General features: G+C 56.1%; 1 protein-coding gene across 1 annotated transcript in view; it reads right to left on the reverse strand.

Moving 5' to 3' along the window:
- The window catches only part of MMEL1 (membrane metalloendopeptidase like 1), a 43,782-nt gene that overhangs the window by 7,342 nt on the left and 19,488 nt on the right, over positions 1 to 16,952 (reverse strand). Inside the window, exons 3-13 of the mRNA XM_050802152.1 lie at positions 15,147 to 15,224; positions 14,307 to 14,366; positions 12,429 to 12,590; positions 12,098 to 12,178; positions 9,223 to 9,318; positions 8,497 to 8,615; positions 7,811 to 7,876; positions 6,250 to 6,384; positions 6,061 to 6,150; positions 645 to 781; positions 205 to 298 (exon numbers count right to left, since the gene is read on the reverse strand). Of these exons, the coding sequence (XP_050658109.1) occupies positions 205 to 298; positions 645 to 781; positions 6,061 to 6,150; positions 6,250 to 6,384; positions 7,811 to 7,876; positions 8,497 to 8,615; positions 9,223 to 9,318; positions 12,098 to 12,178; positions 12,429 to 12,590; positions 14,307 to 14,366; positions 15,147 to 15,224 (1,118 nt within the window). The remainder of the gene's footprint in view (positions 1 to 204; positions 299 to 644; positions 782 to 6,060; positions 6,151 to 6,249; positions 6,385 to 7,810; positions 7,877 to 8,496; positions 8,616 to 9,222; positions 9,319 to 12,097; positions 12,179 to 12,428; positions 12,591 to 14,306; positions 14,367 to 15,146; positions 15,225 to 16,952) is intronic.

The following is a 16,952-nucleotide window of genomic DNA, read 5'->3' on the forward strand; positions in this document are numbered from 1 at the left end:
GCACCACATCATGCTCTGTGGTTTTGGCAGAGCTGCGTTCTGCCTTGTTGACCGCTCATGGTTGACCAGCGTAGGCGCCTCGCCCTGCCTCGTCCATGGCTGTGACCCTGGTGTGGACCTCGGTACCTGCCCACAGCTTATGCTCAGCATCGTGGCCTGAATGAATGAGTGCTGGGCCAGGCTCCGGGTGGGGCAGGGGCTCACCTTGCGGTAGTTCACTCGTGTGTCCTTGAATCTCTGGCTTAGGCTGCCAATGCGGTCCAGCACCAGACGCCAGACCAGGTAGTTCTGTATGGTCCTGGGGGCAGAAGGTAGAGGGTGAGGGGGAGAACAGGTGAGAGGTCTTTGCAAGGGAGGAAATATGGCCTAGGGCCCTTGGCCAGCACGTTCCACCCCAAACAGAGAGTTACGGGTGCTGGAGAAAACCTCCTCCAAGATCCAGCCCATCTGCCCCGGGTGCTTGGGATGTGACACATCTTTAATGTAAGGCTCCACTGGTCACTAAAGCTTAACCCGTCATGTCCCACACCCCTCAGGGCAGATGCTTCATAGGGTCCCCTCCTGGGAGCAGAAGCTGTGTTGGGGAGGATGGGAGAGCAGGGGCAAAGATGCTGAGGCCTTTGGAGACCCTCCCTGGGCCTCACCTGGCTGAGTAGGTGTCGATGATGTTTTCAAGGTTCTGCAGGTAGGGGATGCCGTAGACCACCACTTCCTCATCTGGCAGCAGCTTGATTTTGACAGAGGATAGCACAGTTTGTATGAACAGAGTCCAGTTAAATCCCTGTGGATAGAGGAAGTGGGGAGAAAAAAGGGAGAGAGAGAGGGAGAAACAGTTCCTGCGAACCTAAGAAACCCAGCCCCCATTGAAGAATGTTCAAGGAATAAGAGAGAACGTGCAGGTAATCAGAATCAGGAAAGGGTGCGTGACATTATCACAGAGCCTACAGCTGTAAAAACCCAAGTGATCATGCAGATATATGTGAAAGCCTAAGTATAATAGGCAAGTTCCTAGAAAAACACAACTTAGCAAAAACGACAAAAAAAGAAATAGAAAATATGAATAGTCTTCTAGGTTAAATAAATGGAATCCTTTCATTTAAAAAATTTTCAAAAAGAAATTTCCAGACCCATCTGGCTTCACCAGTGGATTCTATCTGACATTTAAAGAAAACTGCCAATCGTACTAAAACTTTCCAGAGATGAGAAAATGCTTTTCAACTTGATTTATGAGGCCAAGAATAACCTTAATACCAAAATAGGATCTTATAAGCAGAGCAAATAATAAACCAGTCTCATTTATGTCATAGATACAAAAGTTCTAAGCAAAATATTAGCAAATAGAACCTAGCCATACTCATACAAAATGCCATAATACCTCACAGCTGAATTAGATTTATTCAAGGAATACGAGTTCGGCATAACATTTGAAAATCAAATCATTTTAATCCACTATGATAACTGAATAAAGGAGGAAAGTCACATGATCATTTCAACAGGTGCAGAAAAGGCATTTGATAAAATCTGCTATCTATTCATAATAAAAACGCTTGGCAAATAAAAATAGAAGGGGCCAGCCACAGTGGCTCACGCCTGTAATCCCAACACTTTGGAAGACTGAGGTGGGTGGATCACCTGAGGCCAGGAGTTCAAGATCTATCTGGCCAACATGGCAAAACCCTGTGTCTACTAAAAATACAGAAATTAGCTGGGCATGGTGGCACACGCCTGTAGTCCCAGCTACTTGGGAGACTGAGGCAGGAGAATTGCTTGAACCTGGGAGGCAGAGGTTACAGTGAGCTGAGATTGCTTCACTGCACTCCAGCCTGCGTGACAGAGCAAGACTCTGTCTCAAATAAAAAAAAAAAAAAAAAGGAAGAAAGAAAAAAAGAAAAATAGAAGGAAAGTTCTATAATCCGATAAAAGAAATGTATGAAGCAGCAGCAACAAAACTCCATAGCAAACATAACTTTTTTTAAAATTTATTTTTGAGACAGAGTCTCGCTTTGTTGCCCAGGCTGGAGTGCAGCAGCATGATCTCAGGTCACTGTAAACTCCGACCCCTGGGTTCAAGCAATTCTCCTGCCTCAGCCTTCCTAGTAGCTGAGATTACAGACATGTGCTACCACACCTAGCTAGTTTCTTTTATTTTTAGTAGAAACAGGGTTTCACCATGTTGGCCGGGCTGGTCTCGAGCTCCTGACCTCAGGTGATCCACCTGCCTCGGCCTCCCAAAGTGCTGGGATTACAGGTGTGAGCCACTGTGTCCAGCCAAACATAAAATTTAATGGTAAGAATGTATGTGCTTTTCTTCTAATGTCTACTATCATGACATCAGCATTACGCTCAAAATCCTGGCCAGTTCAGTAAGAGCAAACATGAAATAAAGCCAGTAAGAACTGAAAGAGAATAAATAAAACTGGACCAGGCGCGGTGGCGCATGCCTGTAATCCCAGCACTTTGGGAGGCCAGGGCGGGAGGACTGCTTGAGTGTAGGAGTTCAAGACCAGCCTGGCCAACATAGAGAAACCCTGTTTCTGAAAAACAAAAAACAAAACAAAAAATCAGCCAAGGCATGGTGGTGGTGAATTCCTGTGGTCCCAGCTACTCAGGAGGCTTGAGCCCAGGAGGTCAAGGCTGCAGTGAGCCATGACTGTGCCACTCCACTCCAGTCTGTGTGACAGAGTGAGACCCTATCTCAAACAAAAACAAAAACAAAAAACCCAAGCCCCCTGTTGTTTTTCACAAATGATACGATTTTGTTTATTCTACAAATAAACAACCAGAATTAATAAGTGCATTAAGACTGCATATTTACAAAGTCAGTATTTCCATATGTCAGCAACAAATAAGATAACTTCAAAATGATTCTATTTACAGTAGAAAACCAAACACCTGGAATATATCTAATAAAATATGTATAAGAACTTGACATTGAAAGTTTCAAAAGTTATTAAGAAAAACTGAAGCATAAACGGAAGCATATACCATATTCATGGATTGGAAGACTCGGCATTGCAAAGTCTTCCCCAAATTGATACAGAGATTCAAAGTGATCCCTATCAAATTTCTAGCAGGGTTTTCTCTTTGTGTGTGTGTGTATGCAAATGGAAGGCTGATTTTAAGTTTTATATGAATATGCAAAGGACTGAGAATTATCAAGACACTCTTGAAGAACAAAGTTGACATACGTACTCTACTGATTACCAAGACATTATAAAGCTGAAGGAGTGAGGGGGTAGGGGTTATCACGTGGGTAGATAAAGAGACCGGTGGGGCAGAAGAGAGTCCAGAAATACACATATGGGCCCACACAAAGACACACAGGGACACCTGATTTATAACACAGAAAGCACCAAGACCAGGGACTCACAGGGGGCTCTTTTTAATAAATGGTGCTGATTGACTGGAAATCCATAAGAAAGAAACAATTCCTACATCTCACTGCTCATTAAAAAAGTCAACTCAAAGTAGATTGTAGACCTAAGCAACCTTGAGGGTAGGCAAAGAGTTCTTTAGCAGAACACAAAGAATACTAACCACGAAGAAGAGATCTGCACACGTTTGCTAAGTCAATAAATTGGACCATTTAATAGCCTCCTTCAAAACAAAGAAACTCTTATGAGAGTAAAAAAGCAAAGCTGCCCAGTGGGGAGAACATTTGTACACATAAGCTGACCAAGGAGTCACATCTAAAATAGGTAACTCCAAGAAGCAATAAGAGAAAGATCGCCCGATAGAACAAACGGGCAAGACTCGAACAGATGTTTCACAAAAGGGAACGGCATTGGCCAGTTGTCAGGAGATGGCGTTTAACCTTATCTGCCCTTGGGGAAAGCCACGTTGAACCCAGATGAAACCCCACTACACAGGTGCACAAATGGCTAAGGTGAGGACGGACACCACCCAGCACGGGCGAGCATGTGGCACCAGCCGCTGTTGGGGAGCGCACATCCTTGGATGACTCTGGGGAAAGACGGTGCCTGTTACTGTTGAACAGATGCGTGTGCTTCGACCCAGCAATTCCAGTCCCACCCACTTGCCTGCCTCAGGCACACACAGGCATGGGCACGACAGCGTCACTCAGAAAAGGCCCAGAGACAGCACAGTGGGTCCCGAGTTGTCGCATGTTCTTAGAGTCAGAGGCCACTCAGCAATCGAGAGGCCACGTCAGGGACCGGCCTCCCTCCAGGGAGAAGTCAGGGTCTCTTCCTAGAGTCAGAGGCCACTCAGCAATCGAGAGGCCACGTCAGGGACCGGCCTCCCTCCAGGGAGAAGTCAGGATCATCTTCTCCAGGGAAGGAGGCGTGCACAGGGGCTAGGCAGGGGCATGTGGGGGCTTCTGAGATGTCGGTGGTCACGTATGTCTTGATCTGAGGATCTGAGAGGTGGTTGTGTGGACGTGTTCACTTTGGGGCAATTCTGAACATCATAAACGCATTGTAAACTAAATGTCCCCAAACCCTGGGCTCCTGGACGCTCCCCTGAACCTGCCATTGTGATGTCTCCACCGCAACCTCAGGCCGTCTGAGTTCTCTCACTTCCATATTTAGTCTGTTTGCAAACCCTGTTGGCTCCACTTCCAAAATCAATCCACCACGGGCAGCCCACTTGACAGAGCTGCAATCTCTTACCCGGGCTGTGTGGCAGCCTCTGATTGGCTTCTCTGCCACCTGCCCCGTCCCCTTTACTCACTCTTACTTGTGAACTAGGTCACGTCCTGTCGTACCCCCACCCTTCCTGGGCAGGTCTGAGACTTTAAAGTGGCCCCCAAGGTCAGACACGGTGTGCCCCGCTTTACTTCCTACTCCATCTCTCTCTAGGCCTGGCACTCACTAGCCGGGAGTCCCTGCCCCAGACCCTTGGGAATTGCTGTGTGAGACACGCTGGCCCCAGAGAGCCATGGCCCTTGGTTCTCTGCAAGGCTTTCCCTCCTGTCTGCTGTCCTGGCTGAGCTCATCCTCACCAAGTTTGGGTGATCAAATACAGGGTCTCCCTGCTCGGGGATAAACGTGAGGCAAGGTGCCCTCTCAGCGGGCCGCTTCCATGCCCCGTTTCTGTCTTTCTGATACGTCTTAGAGGTCACTCTGCTTTCCTGTCCCTCTCCCGCACTGGAACCTCGATCGAGACAGGCCTTTGTTTGGGAAGGGGATAAAGCCCAGGGCCAGAATAGAGCCTGGCCCCACTGCGTGTGTTCTGGGTGTGAGGGGCAGCGGGGTGTTGGGGAAGGTGTGTCCCTGCAGGCCAGCCCTGGAGACCAGCACCGATCTAGAGACCACCAGCCTTCCAGGGCACTAGGTGCCCTGGGGCGAGGCTCTCCCCAGAGTCTCTCTATCTTGCCCTTGGCAAGAGCTGTGGCTCCAGACACTCAGGGACATCCCCTGGTTGAGGGGGCAGGGGCTTTGGACCCCCTTTTGCCATTACCCTCCCTTGCTGACTTGGGCACCCTTTGCCAAAGCTGCACACCTGTGCCTCCTTGGGGAGGAGGCCCTTGAGAAGGCCGGCTGCTCCAGCAGGGTGAGAGTCGGCGGAAGGAGTGGGGAACTTGTCCCTTCCCAGGCTGGGCTGCTCCTCTCCAGCCTGAACCTCAAAGCACAGGGCAGTGCCTGGCCTGGGCACTGGGGAGGGGAGCACCTGAGGGTGTGGCCTGGGGCAGCTGCTACCCTCAGGGCAGGCAGGACTGGGAGGCAGCACCCTGCTAAGGTTCTAAGCCAGACCTGGGGTCTGAGAGCCCTGGGTGGGACCCTGCACACCCCACACATCAGCAGCCCCCTAAGGCCTCCGTTTCCTGCTCAGAAGACCGGGGCCATCACAGCACTGCACCGATGGGTGACTCTGTTCCAGGACGGCACAGTTGGCACTGTTGTCCCAGTGACATTAGAAATCGGGCTGGTGCTGCTCTGCAGCAGGTTTGGGTGATCAGATACAGGGTCTCCCTGCTCGGGGATGGGGAATGTTTCTGAGCTTAAATGCGAGGCAGGGTGCCCTCTCAGAGGGTCACTTCCATGTCCCCCACGACTCTCCGCCCGACCAGCGCCAGCTTCCTGTGTGGTGTGGCCTCACCTTCAGGTCAAACTGGCTTTGCAGCTCCTCCAGGCCCATCCGGTGGTACAGGGCGATGACGTCGTGCCTCTCCTCCTGGGGCACCGTGGCCTGCGCCGGGGAGAGCGGTCACACAGGTGGGTGGCCAGGAAGCCCCCTCGAGCTCCCAGCTCACTCCCTGCCCGCTCCCGCCCACCCCGGCCTCCTTACCTTGGCCAGCTGCGTCTCCAGCTCCAGTACCTGTGCCATGTCCTCCTGCACCAGGTGGCTGTCCCTGGGCAGGTTTGCGTCCTCCCGCAGCATCGTGGCCACTGACACCATGAACTGCAGGTAGGCTTCCCGCACCTGGGCCAAAGGACGCCGGGCAGGGCTGGACGACCTTGGCCACCATGACCCCCAGAGAGCTCTCTGTGGGGGTGGGGTGGGAGTAGGACACGGGGCAGCCCCTGACGTGCGTCCACCCACCTTGACCAGCAGGCTCTCGGGCACACAGAGTGCCGAGTGGGAGCATCTCAGATGCATGACCTGTGCCCGAGCCTCTGGACAGGGGACCTACTCTGCGGGACTGCTCAGGGCTTAAACTGTGTGGCTGCCTATAAGAGTTGGCACAGGGTGGGTGCCAGGGCTGTGGGTGCTGGGGTGGTGGGTGCTGGTGTTGGGGGTGCCAGGGCTAATTTGGCCCTGCCGGGGCTGTGGGTGCTGGGGCTGTGGGTGCTGGGGCTGTGGGTGCCAGGGTGGTGGGTGCCAGGGTTGGGGGTGCCAGGGCTAATTTGGGCCTGCTGGGGCTGTGGGTGCCAGGGCTGTGGGTGCTGGGGTGGTGGGTGCCAGGGCTAATTGGGGCCTCCCTACCCAGGTGCTCCCTGGCCTGAGGGTCAGGAGTTGGATCCTGAGGCAGCTTGCTCCTCAGGGAGCTGCCTTCTTCACGCTGGGCAGGGCTTCCCCAGTGCAGGCCACTGCCCTGGCCAGGCTCAGCCCACAGCTGCCTGGTTTGAACACATGGCCATACATGGCGCTTTTGAGATGCTCCAGTCCGTCCTGCTCTGGCCTGGTTCTCTCAGCACCACTGCCCACCTTTGGCCACACGGCCCTTCCTCTGGGTTTGGTCATCCTTCAAAGTCTAGCTCAGAGCCCACCTTCACCAGGAGGCCCCCTGGATTGTGTCTGGCCCTCTGGGGCATTCATGCCTCATGCCTATTCACCTCTGCCCTGGTGCTTGGATGCCTGTGCCCTCCTTACCTGCTCCCTGTCCTTCCCCACCCTTCCCTGCACCCCGGGCTAGCCCTGGGCCTGCTGGCCTCAAGGTCCCCTTGTCCACAGTGGGGTTCCTCATCGCTCTCCTCTGTTGACAGCCCCTTGAGATGGAGCAGGCGCGGGGCCTGGCTGCCTGCGCTCAGATCTCCAGGGGCCCTCCCAGCAATCCGGTGTGGCGGAGCCTGGCTCTGTATGACGGGACAGGGGAGGTGGAGCAGGCGCGGGGCCTGGTTCTGTATGACGGGACGGGGAGGGCAGTTCTGCCCCACGGGGCTGCTGCTGAGCTGAGTTTGTCCCTGGGCCTGGCCCGGGTGTTGAGGCAACGTCCCCCCAGGATGGTGGCAAGCGATGGGTTGCGTCTGCACCCCCCGCCCTCAGTGCCAGGCTCAACCTCCACAGGTGCTCATAACACCAGCTTTGGGGAAGGAAAGCCAGGTGGGCTACAGGAGGGCCAGGCCACGGGGTAGGGGGCGAGGTGGTGTCTTGGGGTCGTCTGGCATTGTGGTGAGGACCCACCCACCTTCCGGTTGCTGCCACCGTTGAAGTAGTACTCTCGGGAGGGCATGCCCAAGGTGGGCTGGTCTATCTGGAAACACAGAAGGTGTGACCCTGGGCAAGGGGCCCGGAGTCCCCACAGCCTGGCTGAGGCAGGCAGCAGCCTCCTCCCCCCAGGACTGTGCCCCGTGGACACATGCTCTGCCCAGGAGCTGGTGGCAGAGCTCGTGCTGGACCCGGGAGCCCAGGCCCTGCCCTGAGTGATGGTGGGGTGCTGGGCTGGACTGGAGAGGGTGGCGGGGGTGGGGGGCAACAGTTCAGGCTGCCCTGGGCCTCGCAGCACCCGCGGCTCCCCCAGAGTGGGGTGTGTATTTGTTTCGTGTGTTTCTTTTTGGCCTCCAGCCCGTGGCCAGCAGTGGTTCCCTGAGGTCAGGCCTCCTGCCCTGGTTCCAGCCGTGCTGTTCAGGAGCCCTGCCCCTCTGACCAGAGCCGGGTTCTGATGTGGCCACCAGCTCGGCCAGGAAGCCCGACAGAAACTCCAGCAGCAGCAGCTCATCCCCGGGCCCATGGACGTGGACAGGAGCCAGGAGCCCAGGTCCCGGGAGACCCTGGAACTCCCTGACCGCCTGGCCTGTCCTCCTGCTGTGCTGCGAGAGCCCCCAGCCAGGCTCGGGGACCCTGCCTACCCCTGCCCACCGGCGCAGCTCGTACGTAGATGATGTGCCGGCTGGAGTTCTGGTCATCGTTCCAGATGAAGAGGTCGATGAGGACGCGCCTGTTGAACTGTGAGTTCATCAGTGCCAGCTGCCGCTCCAGCTCCCACTTGAGTCCTGGGGAGGCAGCGCCCTGCTCTGGAGACTGGTGGGCCCTGGGGTCCCAGCCCGGCCCCTTGTCAGTGAATCTGGCCTCCGGAGCTAGGAACTAGGGGGCCATAGGGTGGGGAGCTCACCCGTGCGCCTTAGGGACTGGGGAATACGCGAGACACTTTCCCTAACAGCCCAGGAGCCACAGGCGGGCCCCCAGGTGACGGGAGGGGGTTGGGCGCAGCATGGGGTCGTCAGGGCTGCCAGCCACGTGGGGCGTCACTCCTGCCCCCAGGGGAATGGAGCGCATGCTTAGAGTGGGGAACCCTGGGGCCGGGGCCTGGCCGGGGCCTGGCTGGGGCCTGAGCGTCAAGTGCTCCTAGGGGCTGAGGAGGGGCGTCCCTCTGCAGGGCTGAATGGGACTGGCTATGAGGCACCAACTCCCCAGCATGGAGTCTAAACCACCTCCCAGGACCCCGAGGTTGCCCTGGCTGGGTTGGGCCTCTTGGGGCTCCTGAGAGCAGGCAGCTGGGGGTGGGGGTGGGGTCCCCTCCTGGAAAGTCTTGGGCCGAAGAAGTCCTGGCCCTCGTCCTGTTCCGTTTGTCTGTGAGGCTGCCACCAGGCCCGGCCTTACCTACAGTCTCATTCCACTTGTCCATGGCCACCGGCCAGCCTCCCACCACCTCCAAGATGTCCAGCAGGGGCTGAGAGCCTCGCTTCTCTATCACACCTGAGGAGGGAGGCAGTGGTCACTCTCCCAGCCTCCCTGTGGCTCACGTGCCACGACACAGAGCTGTGGGGGCACTGTTGGTCGGTGTCACAGGTCCCCACGCCCCCTGCAGTGCTCGGCGAGAGGCGGCCTCCCAGCCTGGGCCTTTACACCTGCACCCTCGCCTCACAGAGCAGCATCTTGGCAGCTCTGCAGCGCTGGAGGCGGAGGCTGAAGCTGGACATAGGCGTGAAAGGAGACCTGGGGGCTGAGAAAATGCACGAGCCCTGAGGGACAAAGAGGATGGTGGGAGGGACCCCCTGGGACCTGGGAGCCGGCCAGCAAGCAAGGAGCCTGGGAGAGGAGAGGAGGCTCTGCGCGCAGGCCAAGCCTCGGCGAGGACTCAGGCAGCAGCGGTGGGTGCCGGGTGGGCTGGGAGGGGGTGTGGGGGAGGCAGGGGAGCCCTGGGGCCTGTGTGTGTCTTGTGTCTCAGCTCAGCGTGGTGGGGCCCCGACCAGCAGCTCAGAAGCCCTGCAGTGGAAGATTAAGTAAAGGTGGGGACACGGAGAGAGTCACTGTGGGAATCAGTGAAGACCACCCAGAGGGCAAAGCGAAGGCTTCGGGGCTGGCATAGCATGGCAGGCGCACTGTCAGGTCAAAGGCCTGCAAGGAGCGGCAGGGCTTCCTAGTGGAAGAGGGGAGGCCCAGGTGGGCCGAGTGGGGGCCGCTGGCCTGGGGACGCTGTGGTGGGCTCACTAGAGGCCGGGCTCCTCCGGGCTTGGCTCGGGTCCTCCGCTGGAAGCAGGGACAGACATTCCAGGGGAGGCTGCCCGGGACGAGGCAGGCCCCGGCTGTTTGGGGCCGGATGCCGTGGGGGTGCCGTCTGACCTCCTGGGCTGCCCACTGAGGATGAAGGGATGGGTTCCGGGCTGGGCTGCAGGTCCGGAGTCGCGTCCCGGTTTTCCACACGGTCTGGCCCCTGCCCTTTGTATATTCAGCCTCTCAGGCCAAAAATTAAGTAAAGGTGAGGACATAGGAAGTTGTCTGCAGCTGCGGGTATTGCCCAGACTGGGGGCCCGGCCTTCAGTTTCCGTGGGGAGGAGACAAGCCCAGTGCACCCAAGCAGGGGTCTCATGGAGACGCCCCCTAAAGCCAGGGTCCCAGCGAGTTCCACTGTCAGGCGGAGGCTCCACGAGACCCCCTGGGGAGAACAGCCAGCCCTGAGCCCTGGTGCTCAGTGGAGGAGCTGTCTCTACGCAGCCACAACCACAGGCTGGGCCTGCAGACCCCCAAGTGGAGGAGTTAAACGGTGCTGGGCCGGGGGTGCTCCAAGCACGTGAATTCCTTTAATGGGAACTGAAACATGGATAATCTGCCCCACACCACACACATACATCCACATACATCCACATGCATCCACATACATCCACATCCACACACACACGACACATGTATACAATACACACAAAACACACACACAACACATATACACACATACACATATACACATCCACATCCATCTACATGCACACACATGCACATATGACACATACATAGAAAACACACGTAACACATACACACATACACATATACACATATACACACATACACATATACACACATACACATATACACATACACACATCCACATACATCCACATCCACACACACACGACACATGTATACAATACACACAAAACACACACACAACACATATACACACATACACATATACACATCCACATCCATCTACATGCACACACATGCACATATGACATATACATACAAAACACACAACACATATACACACATACACATATACACATCCACATCCACATACATCTACATGCACACACATGCACATATGACATATACATACAAAACACACACAACACATATACACACATACACACATACACATATACACATATCCACATACATCCACATGCACAACACATATGACATACATATACAATACACACACAACACATACACACATACACATATGCACACATACACATATATACATATACATACACACATATACACATGTACACAAGTACACACAGCACATATGTATACAATACACACACACATAACACACACATACATGCACACACAACATACACATATGCACACACAACACACCCATAGAATATATGCATATACACATACATGCATATGCACATAATACACTTATACACTATACACAATACACATGTGATGTGCACATAACACACGTGCACACATAATGCACACACATATGTACACACTGCATGCATACATATACACATATACATAACAATATACATACATACATACACAACACATGTGCCCACATGTACACATGCACAAATCACATATACACATATACACAGATACATGCATGTGCACATATACATATATACACATACACACATACACATAAACACACACAATGTGCATGCATACATATACACACAACACACATATATGTACATAAATGTATAATATGCATGCATGTATATACACATACTCATATACATATAATACACACACACACAGTCTTCCTGCAGCCTGGAACGTGTGGTCTGTGCTGGGGTTGGGGTGTGAGTGAGGCCGCAGGGCAGCTGGCATTACTGTGAGCCTGGACTCCGTGACTGGGAGCGGGACACAGCACACAGACCCTCTGGCATGAGTCCCGAAGGCACCCACTCCTGCCCTAGGGGCAGCCATGGAGTCCTGGGGCTGTGCTAGGCCCTGGCAGGGGCAGCCCGCCCCCGTCCCCAACCTCGGCCCCTTTCTGGCGGCCCCCACTCACTCTGGTTCATGCAGGAGCGGTACAGCGTCCTGGCCTTCTCCACAGCCGGCCGGTCCTTGGCAGTCGAATTCTCCAGCACCGCTGTGGGCACAGGAAAAGGTTGGACAGAGGCCTGACAAGGCTGTAGGGGCCAGGTCACAGGTTCCCACACCCCCTGCAGCGCTCGGCGAGAGGCGGCCCTCCAGCTGCTGGATCTTTATTCCCTCTCCTCCGTGCCCACCGGACCAAGAAGGAAGCAGAAACAGGGGCGAGACACAGCCAGGACCAACTCCTGGCCCAGTGCTGTCCTGTTCGGTGTCACCCCGCTGCGCCCCTGGCCATGCTCTGCCACCTTTGAGGATGACCTCCAGCTCATCGCGGAGGACGTCAAAGATGCTGTATCTTGAGTTGGTCTCGGGGATCACGTGACGCCGCAGCCAGCCTCCGCATGCAAACTGGTAGAAGTCGTTACATGGTTCCGTGGTCGGGTCCATGTTCTGGAGGATCCTGGCGGCTGCTCGTCCCCATGGCGTGGAGCAGGGAGAGGGGAGACAGAGAGAGTTGTGGACAGTCCAGAAGCCTGCCTCCCGGTCCAAGAGGCAGCCTGGTCTCTCGGGAAGGGGCTGCTGTCCATCCAGTTGCAGCTGTGTGCCCTGGGAGAGTTAACCACCCTCTCTGAGCTGCAGAGAGGGAATCCCCCAACCTGGATTCAGTGCTAGGGTTTTCACTTATTTATTTTTGGAGACAGGGTCTCACTCTGTGGCCCAGGCTGGAGTGCAGTGGCGTGATCACAGCTCACTGCAGCCTTGAACTTCTGGGCTTAAATGATCCCACCTCAGCCTCCCGAGTAGCTGGGATCACAGATGTGTGCCACCTCGCCTGAATGCTTTTCAAAAAACATTTATGTGTAGAGACAGGGTCTCTCTGTGTTGCCCAGGCTGGTCTGGAACTCCTGGGCTCAGGTGGCCCACCTCGGCCTCCAGAGTTGCTGGGAATTCCGGCATGAGTTGGCTGGGTTTTCACTTATTAACCACACGACCTTGAGCCCCAACCCTCCGAGACTCATTTCCTTGTCTGTGAATCTGGGAACACCAGCAGTCTGACTTGCAGGCTGAGGCGATGGCTGAGACGGTGCCTGCTCACAGGAGGTGCTCAGCTGGTGGACCTGCCCTGTGAGCTGGGCCCAGCTCCTGGCTGTCGGCCAGGGCCTTTCTGTCCCGACTCTGCCCCCTGCCCCCTTACTCATCCCCAGAGGGAGGGGCGACTCTCACCACCATGGGGGTTTGTATTCTCCCAGAGGGGCTGGCTTTGGCCCAGCAACTCCGAATGTGCAGGGGACAGGGGAGACCCAGGCTTCCCACTGAAAGCTTTCAACTGGGGTAGCTGGGCTGCACACCCAACCCAAGACCGTCCCTCAAATTCTTTTTTTTTTTTGAGACGGAGTCTCGCTCTGTCGCCCAGGCTGGAGTGCAGTGCTCACTGCAAGCTCCACCTCCTGGGTTCACGCCATTCTCCTGTCTCAGCCTCCCGAGTAGCTGGGACTATAGGCACCCGCCACTAAGCCCTGCTAATTTTTTTGTATTTTTAGTAGAGACAGTGTTTCACCGTGTCAGCCAGGATGGTCTCCATCTCCTGACCTTGTGATCCGCCCACCTCCCTAAGTGCTGGGATTACAGGTGAGAACCACCGCGCCCAGCCCCCTCAAATTCTGTCCGAGTTGGTCTTGGCCACTCCACCTCTGGGACTGGGGACCTCACAGAAGGCGCGACCACAGGCCCCCCAGCCCCCAACACGGGCAGAAGAGTCACAGTCCAGAGCTTCTCCACTATTGGTGCTCTCACAGCATGTTAACAGTTTTTGTCATCTGCAAATAGTGGTACCTGACTCCCAATTTTAAGACAAATTCCTGGTTGAAAATTTGAGGTAAGAAAGTGGGGCTATTCATTGAACCTTTCTTTCTATAAATGTGGACAAAAGCCACTGGGGTTCTTGAGGCGGGATGGCTGTTGCTGCAGGGCCTGGCTGCTGGAGGCTGGGGACTGGGGGCCCAGCGGGTGCCAGATGCCAGCAGAACACCAGCTCCCCCCACTCCACAGCGAGTCTGGCCCACCCAGCTCTAAGGGCCGTGTCTTGGAGTTGCTCCCCGGGCCTTGGGCGGGGCCTGTGTCAGTGTCAGCCAGAAGCCCCCAGCCCTTGGGCAGGCTGTGGACGGCAAGGGGGCCAGGCTTACCTGCCATCACGCAGCCGGGGGTGGTGCAGACCTCGCTCACCTCTTGGGTCTCTGGGATCCCTGCGGACAAGGAGCAGCCTGAGCACCGGGAGCCGCAGAGAGGGTGGGGAAGGACTGGAGTGGCTGTGGGCGGGGCAAGGTCTGGTGGGTGTGGCTTGGGGCTGGGCATAGACTGGGGTGGGCGGGACAAAGTGAGGGTGGGTGGAGCATGGGCTGAAGCCAGTAGGGCAAGGCCAGGGTAACCAGGGCATAGGCTTGGGGTGGGTGGTTGGGGCGTGGCCCTCCACCCCATCTTCCACCCCCATGGGTGGTCCAGCCTGGCTGCCCAAGTCCTCCCCAGGTGGCCCAGGCTTGAGGCCTTCAGTGATAGTGAGCTTCGTTTGCCCTTGACCCCTGCAGGGACCCCTTTACACTCTCTGCCTCCACGGACCCCCACAGCCGCTCCAGGCCCCAAGGGCTGAAGCCGGCCATTCTGCCCTCCTGCCTTCTGCCCAGCCCACTCTCACCTGCTGCCAGGGCCAGCTCCTCCAGGCAGCCTGCCTTGCTGCCCCTCTCTGCATGCCCTGCCCCAGCCTGCCCCACCCCTGTGCCAGTCGGTGAAATTGAATGTGCCGAGGTCATGCAGGAGCTGGGGCGGAGCATCCACAGTGCCCAGCAAGCCTCCCACGTTCAGGAGGTGCACCCGGCTGAGGTCCCCACCGCTGTCCTCTCCCCATGGCCCTCCTTCGGCGTGTGAGGGTTGGGCAGAACCCAGCCTCTGCCCCTCCACGGAGTCCCCCCACCTTGGGAGGCCTGCACCCACCTGCCTGGGGCTGTTTTGGAAGGGAAGGCAAAGGCTACCTCGGGGTTTTCGTTTTACAAAGGTCCTCTCCTCCTGTAAGAAGCCCAGCCGGCTAGCAAGGGGTGACAGCTGCTTCCCTGGGGAGAAACACAGCGCTCAGCTGCAGCCTCCTGCCTGCACCTCCCTGGGGTGCTGGGGGCCTCCCTGGGGCAGCACGGCATTTTTCCACAGTGCTGGGTGCTGCAGCCCTACCTCTGTAGTGAGGGCTGGTCCCCAGGGCAGCGAGACAGGAGATCCACAGAGTTCACTGCAGGGCCTGCTTCTCTGTCTCCCGCTGGGCTTGAATGGGGGGCAGTGTGTCCTGCCTCGCCAGCCCCACCCTTTAATTCTCCCTCCACGCATCCCAAGATCCCGGATGTACCAGGGCCTAGAGGGGTCCTGAGATGGGCCCTTTCTCTTCCCGACAGCCTCCTCTGCCTCAGGATCTTCCTGACCCTGGCCAGGCCCACACAAGGTGGCACGCTCCTGGGGTCCCACAGGGCAGGCTCATTTAGAGGGACAGGGCCCTTTCAGAGAGGGTGACTTCCTGCTGACTAATGACCCTTGTTCCCCACCCCTCCACCCTCACTGTCTGCTGAAAGTGCCAAGTCACCCTCCCTCCATCCCTCCACTGACTGCTGTGAGGGGCCTGCCTGGTCAGCATCAGGGGCTCCTGGGATGGCTGTCAACTGCCTGGAGAGAGGTGTAGGAGAGGAGGGTGGGGTGGACAGAAGAGGGGACCCCAGGTCCAGAGAGATGACAAGCCAGGCCTGGCTACCCTCAGAACTGGCTTGGGGCCAAATTTCCTCAGCAGTGAGGCACACAGAGGACTGAGTAGAAGGAAGGAACAGGGCTCATTCAGGTCAGGGCTGTTGTTAGGCCTGGAACCTGGCCTAGCCCTGGGCAGAGACTGCAGAGAGGGTGTTAGAAGCCACAAAAATATCAGGTCCTTGGGGGTCTGGCCATTCAAAAAGCCATTAACCCAACATTGGATGATGACTGAGCCAGGTCGGATGCTGGGCACTGGAGTTCACATGTGAGCCCAACAGGGCCCAGGCCTCAAGGAGCCCATTGCCCAGTGGAAACAGGGAGAAAGTGCTGCATACTGCACACATCAAGGCAAAGTGCTGAAGGGCAAGGCTGAGCTTCAGAGCAAAGGAACCCCCCAGGCCAGCAACGGAAAGGAGGCGGTGAGTGTGAGTGGAAGACATGGCTGCTCTGTGGGGTTTGCCAATTGCAGTAACCCAGAGCCTATGGACCACAGATTGGACTGTGGACTCCAGAGGACCCTACCTCAGCAAAAGGGTGGATTCGAAGGACATCACCTCTGACCAAAGTGGTGGCAAGGAGGGCAAGGGCTTTCTGCTTCTGATTAGGATGCAGAAAGTTGAAATTGACTGTGGCCCCCACCCTAGCCAGGAGAGCAAGCTGGAGAAGCTACAGCATGGGCACTTTTGGAAACCCACGAGAGCTGAGGACATGGAGAAACCAGCATGAGTCAAATTCCAGGGAGGAATGAGGCCTTCCCAGGAGAGGGGAGGAGAGGCCTGTGGCTGCTCTGCCTCTGGAGTCAAAGCATGAGGAGGGGCAGACATGCCAGGCAAGGCAGGCAAGGTCATTCAAGCATGGTGGCACATGTCAGTAGTTCCAGCTACTTGGGAGGCTGAGGTGGGAGGACTGCTTGAGCCTGGGAGGTTGAGGCTGCAGTGAGTTGAGATTGCATCACTGCACTCCAGCCTGGGAGACAGATTGAGACTCTGCCTCAAAAACAAAAACAAACAAACAAAAAGGCTATGAGCTACATACTGTCTGATTCCAATTATGTG

The sequence above is a fragment of the Macaca thibetana genome, chromosome 1 (assembly GCF_024542745.1).
Source record: "Macaca thibetana thibetana isolate TM-01 chromosome 1, ASM2454274v1, whole genome shotgun sequence".
NCBI lineage: Eukaryota > Metazoa > Chordata > Mammalia > Primates > Cercopithecidae > Macaca > Macaca thibetana.